Source organism: Pezoporus occidentalis, unplaced genomic scaffold (assembly GCF_034315485.1).
Source record: "Pezoporus occidentalis ecotype Australia unplaced genomic scaffold, CSIRO_AGI_Poc_V1 ctg498, whole genome shotgun sequence".
NCBI lineage: Eukaryota > Metazoa > Chordata > Aves > Psittaciformes > Psittacidae > Pezoporus > Pezoporus occidentalis.
Window position 1 is genome coordinate 1 of NW_026915833.1, and position 11,810 is coordinate 11,810.

Consider the following 11,810-nt stretch of genomic DNA (forward strand, 5'->3'; position numbering starts at 1 on the left):
CATATCCTCATGCACCACCCCATATCCTCATGCACCCCATATCCTCATGCACATCCATATCCTCATGCACCCCCTGTCCTCATGCACCCCATATCCTCATGCACCCCATGTCCTCATGCACCCCATATCCTCGTGCACCCCCATATCCTCGTGCACCCCCCCATATCCTCGTGCACCCCATATCCTCATGCACACCCCCGCATCCTCATGCACCCCATATCCTCATGCACCCCCTGTCCTCATGCACCCCATATCCTCATGCACCCCCTGTCCTCGTGCACCCCATATCCTCATGCACCCCCATGTCCTCATGCACCCCACATCCTCATGCACCCCCATATCCTCATGCACCCCACATCCTCATGCACCCCTACATCCTCACGCACCCCACATCCTCACGCACCCCACATCCTCACGCACCCCACATCCTCATGCACACCCCCATATCCTCATGCACACCCCCACATCCTCATGCACCCCACATCCTCATGCACCCCATATCCTCATGCACCCCATATCCTCATGCACCCCCTGTCCTCATGCACCCCATATCCTCATGCACCCCATATCCTCATGCACCCCACATCCTCATGCACCCCCTGTCTTCATGCACCCCATATCCTCATGCACCCCACATCCTCATGCACCCCACATCCTCATGCACCACCCCACATCCTCATGCACCCCACATCCTCATGCACCACCCCAAATCCACATGCACCCCACATCCTCACGCACCCCACATCCTCACGCACCCCATATCCTCACGCACCCCCTGTCCTCATGCACCCCACATCCTCGTGCACCCCACATCCTCATGCACCCCATATCCTCGTGCACCCCACATCCTCGTGCACCCCACATCCTCATGCCCCCCCCCTGTCCTCGTGCACCCCCTGTCCTCACGCACCCCACATCCTCACGCACCCCATATCCTCACGCACCCCCTGTCCTCATGCACCCCACATCCTCGTGCACCCCACATCCTCATGCACCCCATATCCTCGTGCACCCCACATCCTCGTGCACCCCACATCCTCATGCACCCCCCCTGTCCTCGTGCACCCCCTGTCCTCATGCACCCCACATCCTCATGCACCCCACATCCTCACGCACCCCATATCCTCACGCACCCCCTGTCCTCGTGCCCCGCTCCCGCAGGAGGAAGGGCTCCCTCAAGGCCAGGAAGTGGAGATCCATTTTCCACCTCGGCCGCTCCAGCCACGAGGCCAAGCGCAAGGTGAAGGCGCTGGAGGAGCAAGGTGGGGCCCGCCGCTGCCCCCAGGAGGAGGGACCCCACGGCTCGGGGTCACGTCCCCACATGTGGGGCTCGGGGACATCCCCGCTCCCCTTCCTCACCCCAGAGGACAAGGGCGGCGCGAGGAGCCTGCGCCCGGCCAAGAGCATGGACTCGCTCAGCGCCCTCCCCTCCGGCAGCCATGGTGAGAGGGTGGGGATGGGGGGGGGAGAGGGTGACCGGGATGGGGTGGGGTGGGATAGAATGGGACAGGATGGGATGAAGTGGGATGGAATTGAGTGGGATGGGATGGGGGGGGACAGGATGGGATGGGTGGGATGGGAAAGGGTGACTGGGATGGGATGGGGTAGGACAGGATGGGATGGGTGGGATGGGGTGGGAGAGGGTGGGGATGTGGGGATGGGGGGGGGGTGGGAGAGGGTGACTGGGATGGGGTGGGGTGGGATAGAATGGGACAGGATGGGATGAAGTGGGATGGAATTGAGTGGGATGGGATGGGGGGGACAGGATGGGATGGGTGGGATGGGAAAGGGTGACTGGGATGGGATGGGGTAGGACAGGATGGGATGGGTGGGATGGGGTGGGAGAGGGTGGGGATGTGGGGATGGGGGGGGGGTGGGAGAGGGTGACTGGGATGGGGTGGGGTGGGATAGAATGGGACAGGATGGGATGAAGTGGGATGGAATTGAGTGGGATGGGATGGGGGGGACAGGATGGGATGGGTGGGATGGGAAAGGGTGACTGGGATGGGATGGGGTGGGATGGGGTAGGATGGGATGAGATGGGGTGGGATGGGAAAGGGTGACTGGGATGGGGTGGGGTGGGATAGAATGGGACAGGATGGGATGAGGTGGGATGGAATTGAGTGGGATGGGGTGGGACAGGATGGGATGGGTGGGATGGGAAAGGGTGACTGGGATGGGATGGGGTGGGATGGGGTAGGATGGGATGAGATGGGGTGGGATGGGAAAGGGTGACTGGGATGGGGTGGGATGGAATTGAGTGGGTTGGGGTAGGATGGGATGAGATGGGGTGGGATGGAATTGAGTGGGATGGGGTGGGATGGGATGGGAAAGGGTGACTGGGATGGGATGGGGTGGGACAGAATGGGATGAGGTGGGATGAGGTGGGATGGAATTGAGTGGGATGTGGCCGGATGAGGTGGGATGGGGTGGGATGAGATGGGATGGGGTGTGATGGGAAAGGGTGACTGGGATGGGATGAGGTGGGATAGGATGGGATGGGATGGATGGGATGGGGTGGGATGGAATGGGGTGCAATGACATGGGGCGGGATGGGAAAGGGTGACTGGGATGGGATGGAGTGGGATAGAATGGGACAGGATGGGATGGATGGGACGGGATAGGATGGATGGGACGGGATGGAATGGGGTGGGATGGGATGGGGTGGGATGCAATGGGATGGGATGGGATGGGGATGGGACGGGATGGGATGGGGTGGATGGGATGCAATGGGATGGGGTGGACGAGCACCCGCAGAGCCCGCCCGTGCCCCCCAGGCGCAGGGGACCCTTGTCCGGAGGAGCCGCCCCCGGGGAAGCCTCCGCAGCGCCGGGAAAGCTTCGACGCGTGCCCGGTGCCGCCGGGGCGCTGCCGGGAGTCGGGCGAGGGCCGAGAGGAGGCCCCGGAGCAGCCGCAGGGCGAGGGCAGCGCCCACTCAGAGCCCAGCACCCCCCGGGCAGGGCGCAGCCGAGCCCCGAGGGCCGCCGGGGTCCACATCTCGGTGCCCTTGTCCGTCACCGTCCCCCTGCACATCGCAGCCAACCTGTCCCGCCTGAACCGGGGGCTGCCCTGCCCGGCGCCGGCCACCGGCGCCCTCGCTCCGCAGCCGGATGCCGGCGGGGATGCTCCGGAGCCGGGGTCCCCGTCCCCCGCGGCCCGGAGCCGCCTCTCCATGGAGCTCCGGGATTCCTTCGCCTTCCTGGATAGCCCCGAGCCCTGGCTGGAGGGTGCCGGGGATGGGGAGCAGGGGGAGCGGGAGCTGGCGCCGGGCACGGCGGGTGAGGGCGAGGGGATGGCGGCCACCGAGGACGGGATGGAGAGCGGGTGCATGAACGTGAGCTGCCAGCGGGGCGGGAGTGGGGAGGGACAGCCCCTGGGATGGGATGGGGGGGGATGGACGGGATGGGATGGACACAGCGGGGATACAGATGTGATGGAGGGGATGGGAATTGGATGGGACAGGGATGGGATGGACACAGTGCGGATAGAGATGTGATGGAGGGGATGGGAATGGGAATGGGATGGAAGGGACAGGGATGGGATGGACACAGCGGGGATACAGATGTGATGGAGGGGATGGGAATGGGATGGAAGGGACAGGGATGGGATGGACACAGTGCGGATAGAGATGTGATGGAGGGGATGGGAATGGGATGGAAGGGACAGGGATGGGATGGACACAGTGCGGATAGAGATGTGATGGAGGGGATGGGAATGGGATGGAAGGGACAGGGATGGGATGGACACAGCAGGGATAGAGATGTGATGGAGGGGATGGGAATGGGATGGGACAGGGATGGGATGGACACAGTGGGGATAGAGATGTGATGGAGGGGATGGGAATGGGATGGAAGGGACAGGGATGGGATGGACACAGTGCGGATAGAGATGTGATGGAGGGGATGGGAATGGGATGGAAGGGACAGGGATGGGATGGACACAGTGCGGATAGAGATGTGATGGAGGGGATGGGAATGGGATGGAAGGGACAGGGATGGGATGGACACAGTGCGGATAGAGATGTGATGGAGGGGATGGGAATGGGATGGAAGGGACAGGGATGGGATGGACACAGCAGGGATAGAGATGTGATGGAGGGGATGGGAATGGGATGGAAGGGACAGGGATGGGATGGACACAGCAGGGATAGAGATGTGATGGAGGGGATGGGAATGGGATGGAAGGGACAGGGATGGGATGGACACAGCAGGGATACAGATGCGATGGAGGGGATGGGAATGGGATGGAAGGGACAGGGATGGGATGGACACAGTGCGGATAGAGATGTGATGGAGGGGATGGGAATGGGATGGGACAGGGATGGGATGGACACAGTGCGGATAGAGATGTGATGGAAGGGATGGGAAAGGGATGGAAGGGACAGGGATGGGATGGACACAGTGGGGACAGAGATGTGATGGAGGGGATGGGATGGAACGGACAGGGATGGGATGGACACAGCAGGGATAGAGATGTGATGGAGGGAATGGGAATGGGATGGGACAGGGATGGGATGGACACAGTGGGGATAGAGATGTGATGGAGGGAAGGGGAATGGGAATGGGATGGAAGGGACAGGGATGGGATGGACACAGTGGGGATACAGATGTGAAGGAAGGGATGGGAAAGGGATGGAAGGGACAGGGATGGGATGGACACAGCAGGGATAGAGATGTGATGGAGGGGATGGGAATGGGATGGAAGGGACAGGGATGGGATGGACACAGCAGGGATAGAGATGTGATGGAGGGGATGGGAATTGGATGGGACAAGTGAGAACATGAGCAGAACAGGGATTGGATAGGATGGACACGGTAGGGATGGAAGAGACAAGGATGGGATGCAGATGGCAGTGATGGGATGGAGGGGATGGGGATGCAAGGGACGGGGTAAAGATGGAGGGGATTGGGATAGGATGGAGGGGGCAGGGATGGGATTGGCAGTGGGGATGGAGGCATAGGGATGGCATGGAAGGGATACGCATGCGAGGGAGGGAATGGGAATTAGATGGAAAGGACAGGGACGAGCATGAAGAGAAGAGGGATGGAGGGAACAGGGATGGAATGGCAGTGACATGGATGGGATGGAATAGACAAGGATGGGCAGGGACTGGACGCGATGGGCTGGAAGGGGCAGGGATGCGAAGGGGTCCCTGGTGTCACCCTCGCCCTGCCCCTGCCTCCCGGTCCCAGCCAGGGGAGCCGCCGGCGGAGCCGCCCTGCAGCTACTTGTCCATCGAGGAGTGCATGGACGAGATGTTCTTCATGGCGCCCGACGACAGCGACTCGGACGAGACGTTCCTGAGCGCCCACGACGACCTCAGCCCCTTGCGGCCAGCGCTGGAGCCCCCCGGGAGCCCGGTACCGGCCCGAGCCGCAGAGGATGCTCCGGGTGCCGGGGACGGTGCCAGGACTGACCCCGGCCGCACGGGACCGGGGCCGGACGCATCGGATGAAGCCGTCGAAGAGGCCGGAGCCGGCCCCGCTCCCAACGCCCCGGGGGAGCCCGGGGAAGGGGAACCGGCCCCGGTGCCTCCATCCCCGCCGCCGGAGGGCAGCGCGGGGCCGAGCCGGCCGGAGCCGCCGGTGCTTCCCGAACCCGCGGCCGTGCTGCGCTTGGCCACGCGGGCCGCGCCGGTGCTGCAGGCCCGCTCCGTGCCCGTCGTGCCCCCCAAGCCGCAGTTCGCCACGGTGCCACCGGGCCCGGCCGAGGAGGCAGCGGCGGCCCCACCGGAGAGGCCGCTCCTTGGCCCCGGCCCCGCGTTGAGGCGGGCGGGCTGGCGGGCCCGGGCCAGCGTGTCCCTGCACGCGGAGCTGCCGTCGGGCCGGGCCCCGGTGCGCCGGATCCAGACGTACTGCGGCGGGGAACCGGGGATGGCCGCTCCGGTGCCCGTGGAGCCGGGGGGGAACCGGGCGGGCCCCGGAGCGGCGGAGAGCGGGGCCGCGGGGCAATAAAGGCGCTGGGCTTTGTCTACCGCTGCGGCCTCCTTCAGCACAACATGGCGGCGTGGGGCTGCCGGTGGCGAACGGAGAGGGGAAGGGGGGGGGGGGTGGCCGGGATGCACCGGGAGCATCCCCGGTTCGCCCGGGGCTGAAGGAGACCGGGGGGTGCCCGTCTCCAAGATGGCGCCGCCCTCACTCAAGATGGCGGCGGGGGTGGAAGCCGCCGAAGCTTCGCCGTCTAAGATGGCGGCCGCGCGCGCTGAGATGGCGCCGTGCCCGGCCCCAAGATGGCGGCGGCGGAGGCGTGAAGCGGGGGGGAGGCGGGGTGCGGGTGTGGGCACCGGAGCCGCTTCCGCCCGGGCCTGCGATGGCGGCGCCGCGGCACCGTGCGCATGTGCGGGGCTCCATGGCGAGACAAGGGGCCGAGCGCGCGCAGGGCGGCCCGGCGCGGACAGGTACCGGGAGGCGGGGGGGGGAACGGGAGGGGGGGGCACCGGCACCGGGAGCGGGACCGCGCCGGGAACGGGACGGGACGGGAGGGGCAGGGCCGACACCGCCTTCGCCGCCCGCGGAGCCGCGGGGCCGGGCCCTGCCGCGGGGAGGACCGAGGCCCAGCCGAGGCCCAGCGCTGCCGCCGGGCCGCGTCCCCCCCCCCCCGCTCCGGGCTCCCGGTCCCGGGTCCCGCCGCCCCGCCCCGGGGCCCTGTCACCGTTCCCCGCAGCCCCCCCCGCGCCTGTCACGGCTGCCCCCGGCCCTGACACCCGGTTTTGGGCCCCGGTGAGGGCCGGAGCCGAGCGCTGGGCCCGGGGGGGTGCCGCGGGGATCAAGCCGTGGGGAGGGGGGGGGGCTCGGTGCGGGACCCCCGCTCCCGGCGCCACAACCGGGACAAAGGAACGGGGGTCGCGGCGGGAGGGGCGGAACCCGGGGCACGGGGGGTGCCGGTGACAGCGGGAGGAGGATGGGGGTGAAGGGGCGGCCCCGGCTCAGCCCCCTCTGCCCCTGCAGGGCTGTGAAGCCGGAGCCTCCTCTGCGTCTGCCCCGCGGATGCCCGTCGGAGCGGAGCGATGAAGGGGTGAGATGGGGACCGGGGCGGGGGTGTGCATGGGGTGGGATGTGGGGTACCCAGCGATGGGGTATGGGGTCCTCAGTGATGGGTTAGGGGGGATCCCCAGCGATGGGCTGTGGGGTCCTCAATGATGGGCTATGGGGTGCTCAATAATGGGCTATGGGGTCCCCAGTGATGGGGTATGGGGGGATCCCCAGCGATGGGCTATGGGGGGATCCCTAGCGATGGGCTATGAGGTCCTCAATAATGGGTATGGGGGGATCCCCAGCTATGGGGTATGGGGTCCTCAGTGATGGGTATGGGGGGATCCCCAGCGATGGGCTGTGGGGTCCTCAATGATGGGCTATGGGGTGCTCAATAATGGGCTATGGGGTCCCCAGTGATGGGGTATGGGGGGATACGCAGCGATGGGCTGTGGGGCCCTCAATAATGGGTTAGGGGGGATCCCCAGCGATGGGCTATGGGGTCCTCAATGATGGGCTATGGGGTGCTCAATAATGGGCTATGGGGTCCCCAGTGATGGGGTATGGGGTCCTCAATAATGGGTTAGGGGGGATCCCCAGCGATGGGCTATGGAGTCCTCAATAATGGGCTATGGGGGGATCCCTAGCGATGGGCTATGGGGTCCTCAATAATGGGTATGGGGGGATCCCCAGCTATGGGGTATGGGGTCCTCAATAATGGGTTAGGGGGGATCCCCAGTGATGGGCTGTGGGGTCCTCAATGATGGGCTATGGGGGGATCCCTAGCGATGGGCTATGGGGTCCTCAATAATGGGTATGGGGGGATCCCCAGCTATGGGGTATGGGGTCCTCAGTAATGGTTATGGGGGGATCCCCATCTATGGGCTATGTGGGGTCCCCAGCAATGGGCTATGGGGTCCTCAATAATGGGTTAGAGTTGATACCCAGCTATGGGGTATGGGGTCCTCAATAATGGGCTGTGGGGTCCCCAACAATGGGCTGTGGGGGATCCCCAGCGATGGGCTGTGGGGTCCTCAATAATGGGCTATGTGGAGATCCCCAGCGATAGGCTGTGGGGTCCTCAATGATGTGCTGTGGGGGTCCCCAGTGATGCGCTATGGGGTCCCCAAGAATGGGCTATAGGGGGTCCCCAGTGATGGGCTGTGGGGTTCTTTGTAATGGGCTATGGGGGTCCCCAGTAATGGCTTATGGGGGGTCCCCAGCAATGGGCTGTGGGGTTCTTAGTAGTGGGCTATGGGGGATCCCCAGTGATGGGGCATGAGGGGTCCCCAGCGATGGGCTATGGGGTCCTCAATAATGGGTTAGGGGGGATCCCCAGCGATCGGCTATGTGGTCCCCAGTAATGGGTTATGGGGTTCCCCAGCGATGGGCTATTGGGTCCCCAGTAATTGGCTATGGGGGTCTCCAGCCATGGGCTGTGGGGTCCCTAGTAATGGGCTATGGGGGATCCCCAGTGATGGGGTATGAGGGGTCCCCAGTAATGAGCTATGGGGTCCTTAGTAATGGGCTATGGGGGATCCCCAGTGATGGGGTATGAGGGGTCCCCAGTAATGAGCTATGGGGTCCTTAGTAATGGGCTAGGGGGGATCCCCAGTGATGGGGTATGGGGGTCCCTGACCCGTTGCTCCTCTCCTTGCAGGCAGCAGAAAGCAGCCGAGACGGAAGAGGGAACGGTGCAGATCCAGGAAGGTGAGTGGGGACCCCCTGTGGGCTATGGGGTGGGGGCTATGGGGGGGTGGGTGTTTAGGGCTGCGGCTGCCCTGGTTTAGCACTGGCCATGCCCAGTTTAGCAGCAGCAAGTGGCTGGAGGCGTTTAACACCAGGCCCTGTCCTTGTCCCTGCTAGAGAAGGGAATAGCGCTGAGCCCCTCAGCATCACAGGGACCTTTGGCCTTGGCCCTTTCCCTGGCACGGGGCAGCATCATAGAATGATTTGGGATAAAGGGACCTTAAAGCTCCTCCGGCTCCAACCCCTGCCACGGGCAGGGCCGCCTTCCACCGGAGCACCTTGCTCCAAGCCCCTGTGTCCAACCTGGCCTTGAGCACTGCCAGGGCCGGAGCATCCCCATTCCTCGGATACCCTGTGCCAGTGCCTCCCTAAACCTTCTTCTTGCCTTAAGGTGCAGTGGCCACAGGGGAGGATCCCACCAGCGTCGCCATTGCCAGCATCCAGTCTGCAGCCACCTTCCCCGACCCCAACATCAAGTATGTGTTTCGCACGGAGAACGGCGGCACGCAGGTACCGGCACCGGGAGCACCGGGGTGGGGGGGGCCCGGTGGCACCGGCCGGTCCCTGCAGCCCCACGTTCTCCATAGGTGATGTATAGGGTGATCCAAGTGGCTGATGGGCAGCTGGACGGGCAGACGGAGGGCACCAGCGCCATCAGCGGCTACCCCGCCACCCAGTCCATGACACAGGTGGGTGCCGGTGGTGGTGAGCGCGGCGGGGAGCGTCTCCGGCGCCCTGTCCCACCGCGGCACCGCTGCGGCTCCCCCGTTGCAGGCCGTCATCCAGGGCGCCTTCACGAGCGAGGATGCGGTGGAGACGGAGGCCACGGCCACCGAGACCCATTACACCTACTTCCCCACCACGGCCGTGGCCGACACCAGCACCTCGGCCGGCGCGGGCACCACGGCCACCGCCGTCGTCACCACGCAGAACTCGGAGGCCCTCCTAGGGCAGCCCACCCCTACGGGTACGGTGTGGGGTGTCCAGGGTGGGGGTCGTGGCCCGGTTCGGGCTGCTCCTCGCCTCACCCCGTGGCCCTTTGGGTCCTTCAGGGCAGTTCTTTGTGATGATGTCGCCGCAGGAGGTGCTGCAGGGGGGCCCGCAGAGGTCCATCGCCCCCCGGGCCCACCCTTACTCCCCGTGAGTACCGGATCTGCCCCCAAATCTGCCCCCCCCCCCATCCCGGAATCCTTCCTGGATCCCCTGGCACGTGGCTGGGGGATGCTCCGGCGCTTACGGAGCGGGCTGGATCACCCCGATCCATCCCCCCATGCCGGCATGGGGAGGGCTGGGATGGAGCCGGATCCTCACCGGGATCACCAGGACCGACGCCGCCGGTGTTCCCCCAGGAAGTCGGAGGCACCACGAGCCACCCGGGATGAGAAGCGCCGGGCACAGCACAACGAAGGTACCGGCAGCGGGATGGGGGGAGCATCCCGTGTCCGGTGCGGGATGGCGGGATCCGGTGCGGGAGAACAGCCAGCCCCGGCTCCCGATTCCTGGATGGAAAAGCTCTAAGGAGACACCCCAAAGCTCTTGTTAAAACCTTCTTTGGGGAGCCTCGAGGGCACCCTAAAAGAGGCTGATTTGACCCCAACCGGGCCCATTCTGCCCCCCCCCCGGTGGCTGGGTCCAGTACAACAGGGGACAGTGACCCCCAGCCCAGCCTGGGGGGGGGGGGGGGGGCGGGTTTGGGGTATGGGGAGGGGTGGGGGGGGTGTCTCAGGGCCCTGCTGCCCCCCAACCCCTCTGTGCCCCCCGGCAGTGGAGCGCCGGCGCAGGGACAAGATCAACAACTGGATCGTGCAGCTCTCCAAGATCATCCCAGATTGCTCCATGGAGAACACCAAGTCAGGGCAGGTCCGGACCCCCCCTTCCCTCCACGGAGGCACAGTGGGGCTCGGGGTGGGCTCTATGGGGTACCGTTGCCGCCCCCCACCCCCCCCCCCAATTCACCCCTATGTATCCCAATCCCCAGAGCAAGGGGGGGATCCTGTCCAAAGCCTGCGACTACATCCAGGAGCTGCGGCAGAGCAACCACCGCCTCTCCGAGGAGCTGCAGGGCCTCGACCAGCTCCAGATGGACAACGAGGTCTTGCGGCAGCAGGTGAGGAATGGTGTGGGGTAGGGATTTAGGTTCCCTATACCCAACGTTGGGGGGGTGGGTCCATGCTTGTCCTGACCCCCCCCTTTCCCATGGGTACCCCCATCCCGGTGCCAGGTCGAGGACCTCAAGAACAAGAACCTGATCCTGCGGGCGCAGCTCCGCCAGCACGGCGTTGAGATCGTCATCAAGAACGACACCCACTGACGGGACAGCGGGGACGGGGTGGGGGGGGGACACACGGGGGACACCTCCCCCCCCCCGCGACCCACAACTCCCCCTCCCCCCCCCTTCCCCCCCCCCCAGTGTGACATGAGGACCCCCCCTTTGGTTTGTGTTCCCCTCCCCCCTGTGCCCCCCCCCCCATAAACTTCATGTGCCCCACAGACCCCCCCAAACCCCCCCCCCCCCCGCGCTTCGTGCACACGCTCTCGGCCAGGCGGGCGCCGGCCCCTCCCCCCCCCCAGTGCCCCCCAAACCTTCCCCCCCTCCCCCCCCCCAAGCACTGCCTGCCCCCCCTCCCCCCCCGCCTGCGCCCGTGATGTCCCCGTCCCCCCTCCCCCCATGGGACACCCCCTCCCGGGGTGGTGTTGGGGGTCCCCGGGGTCCGTGTGTCCCCTCCCCCACCTCCCGCTGCGGCTGCCCCGCCCCCACCCCCCCCCCCCAACACCCCCATCCCCCCCCTCCCCTCCCCCCGGGGCCAGACGGGTTTTTTTTTAAACTCTGAATTTAACGAAAAAAAAACAAACAAACAAAAAAAACACCCAAGAAAAAAAAAAAGGCAAAAAAATAAATAAAAATAGTGATTTGTTTTTCCAGAGCCCGCCGCTCATTCCCCGCCCCCCCCGGCACCCATGGAGCCCTTCATAGCACCCATGGAGCCCTTCATAGCACCCATGGAGCCCTTCATAGCACCCATGGAGCCCTCCATAGCACCCATGGAGCTCTCCATAGCACCCATGGAGCTCTCCGTAGCACCCATGGAG

At 65.2% G+C, this 11,810-nt stretch overlaps 2 protein-coding genes across 5 annotated transcripts; both read left to right on the forward strand.

Annotated features, from left to right (window-relative positions):
* Positions 1-1,093: 1,093 nt before the first annotated feature.
* LOC134173097 (basic proline-rich protein-like) lies at positions 1,094-5,954 on the forward strand. The gene is made up of 4 exons (XM_062636800.1): positions 1,094-1,262; positions 1,365-1,442; positions 2,778-3,334; positions 5,193-5,954. Exons 1-4 carry the CDS (start codon positions 1,094-1,096, stop codon positions 5,952-5,954), a joined length of 1,566 nt encoding a protein of 521 aa, XP_062492784.1.
* Positions 5,955-6,260: 306 nt separating this feature from the next.
* Positions 6,261-11,069, forward strand: USF1 (upstream transcription factor 1). 4 transcript variants are annotated; one of them, XM_062636791.1, is made up of 11 exons: positions 6,261-6,397; positions 6,948-7,014; positions 8,632-8,681; positions 9,112-9,230; positions 9,308-9,409; positions 9,495-9,687; positions 9,773-9,860; positions 10,007-10,128; positions 10,486-10,580; positions 10,699-10,827; positions 10,942-11,069. In XM_062636791.1, exons 2-11 carry the CDS (start codon positions 7,007-7,009, stop codon positions 11,029-11,031), a joined length of 996 nt encoding a protein of 331 aa, XP_062492775.1. In that variant the 5' UTR covers positions 6,261-6,397; positions 6,948-7,006; the 3' UTR covers positions 11,032-11,069. The 4 variants fall into 4 exon arrangements, with proteins under 4 accessions (XP_062492775.1, XP_062492778.1, XP_062492776.1 ...); XM_062636794.1 differs by having other exon boundaries at positions 10,044-10,128; XM_062636792.1 differs by having other exon boundaries at positions 9,118-9,230.
* Positions 11,070-11,810: the final 741 nt, after the last annotated feature.

Excerpts from the sequence above, each read along its gene's own strand:
- LOC134173097 (XM_062636800.1), top strand. The coding sequence starts at position 1,094 with ATGCACCCCACATCCTCACGCACCCCATATCCTCACGCACCCCCTGTC. Across the intron at positions 1,263-1,364 it reads GAAGGCGCTGGAGGAGCAAG|AGGACAAGGGCGGCGCGAGG; the intron begins GTGGGGCCCGCC and ends TCCTCACCCCAG. Across the intron at positions 1,443-2,777 it reads CCTCCCCTCCGGCAGCCATG|GCGCAGGGGACCCTTGTCCG; the intron begins GTGAGAGGGTGG and ends CGTGCCCCCCAG.
- USF1 (XM_062636791.1), top strand. Across the intron at positions 9,231-9,307 it reads CGGAGAACGGCGGCACGCAG|GTGATGTATAGGGTGATCCA; the intron begins GTACCGGCACCG and ends CGTTCTCCATAG. Across the intron at positions 10,581-10,698 it reads AGAACACCAAGTCAGGGCAG|AGCAAGGGGGGGATCCTGTC; the intron begins GTCCGGACCCCC and ends CCCAATCCCCAG.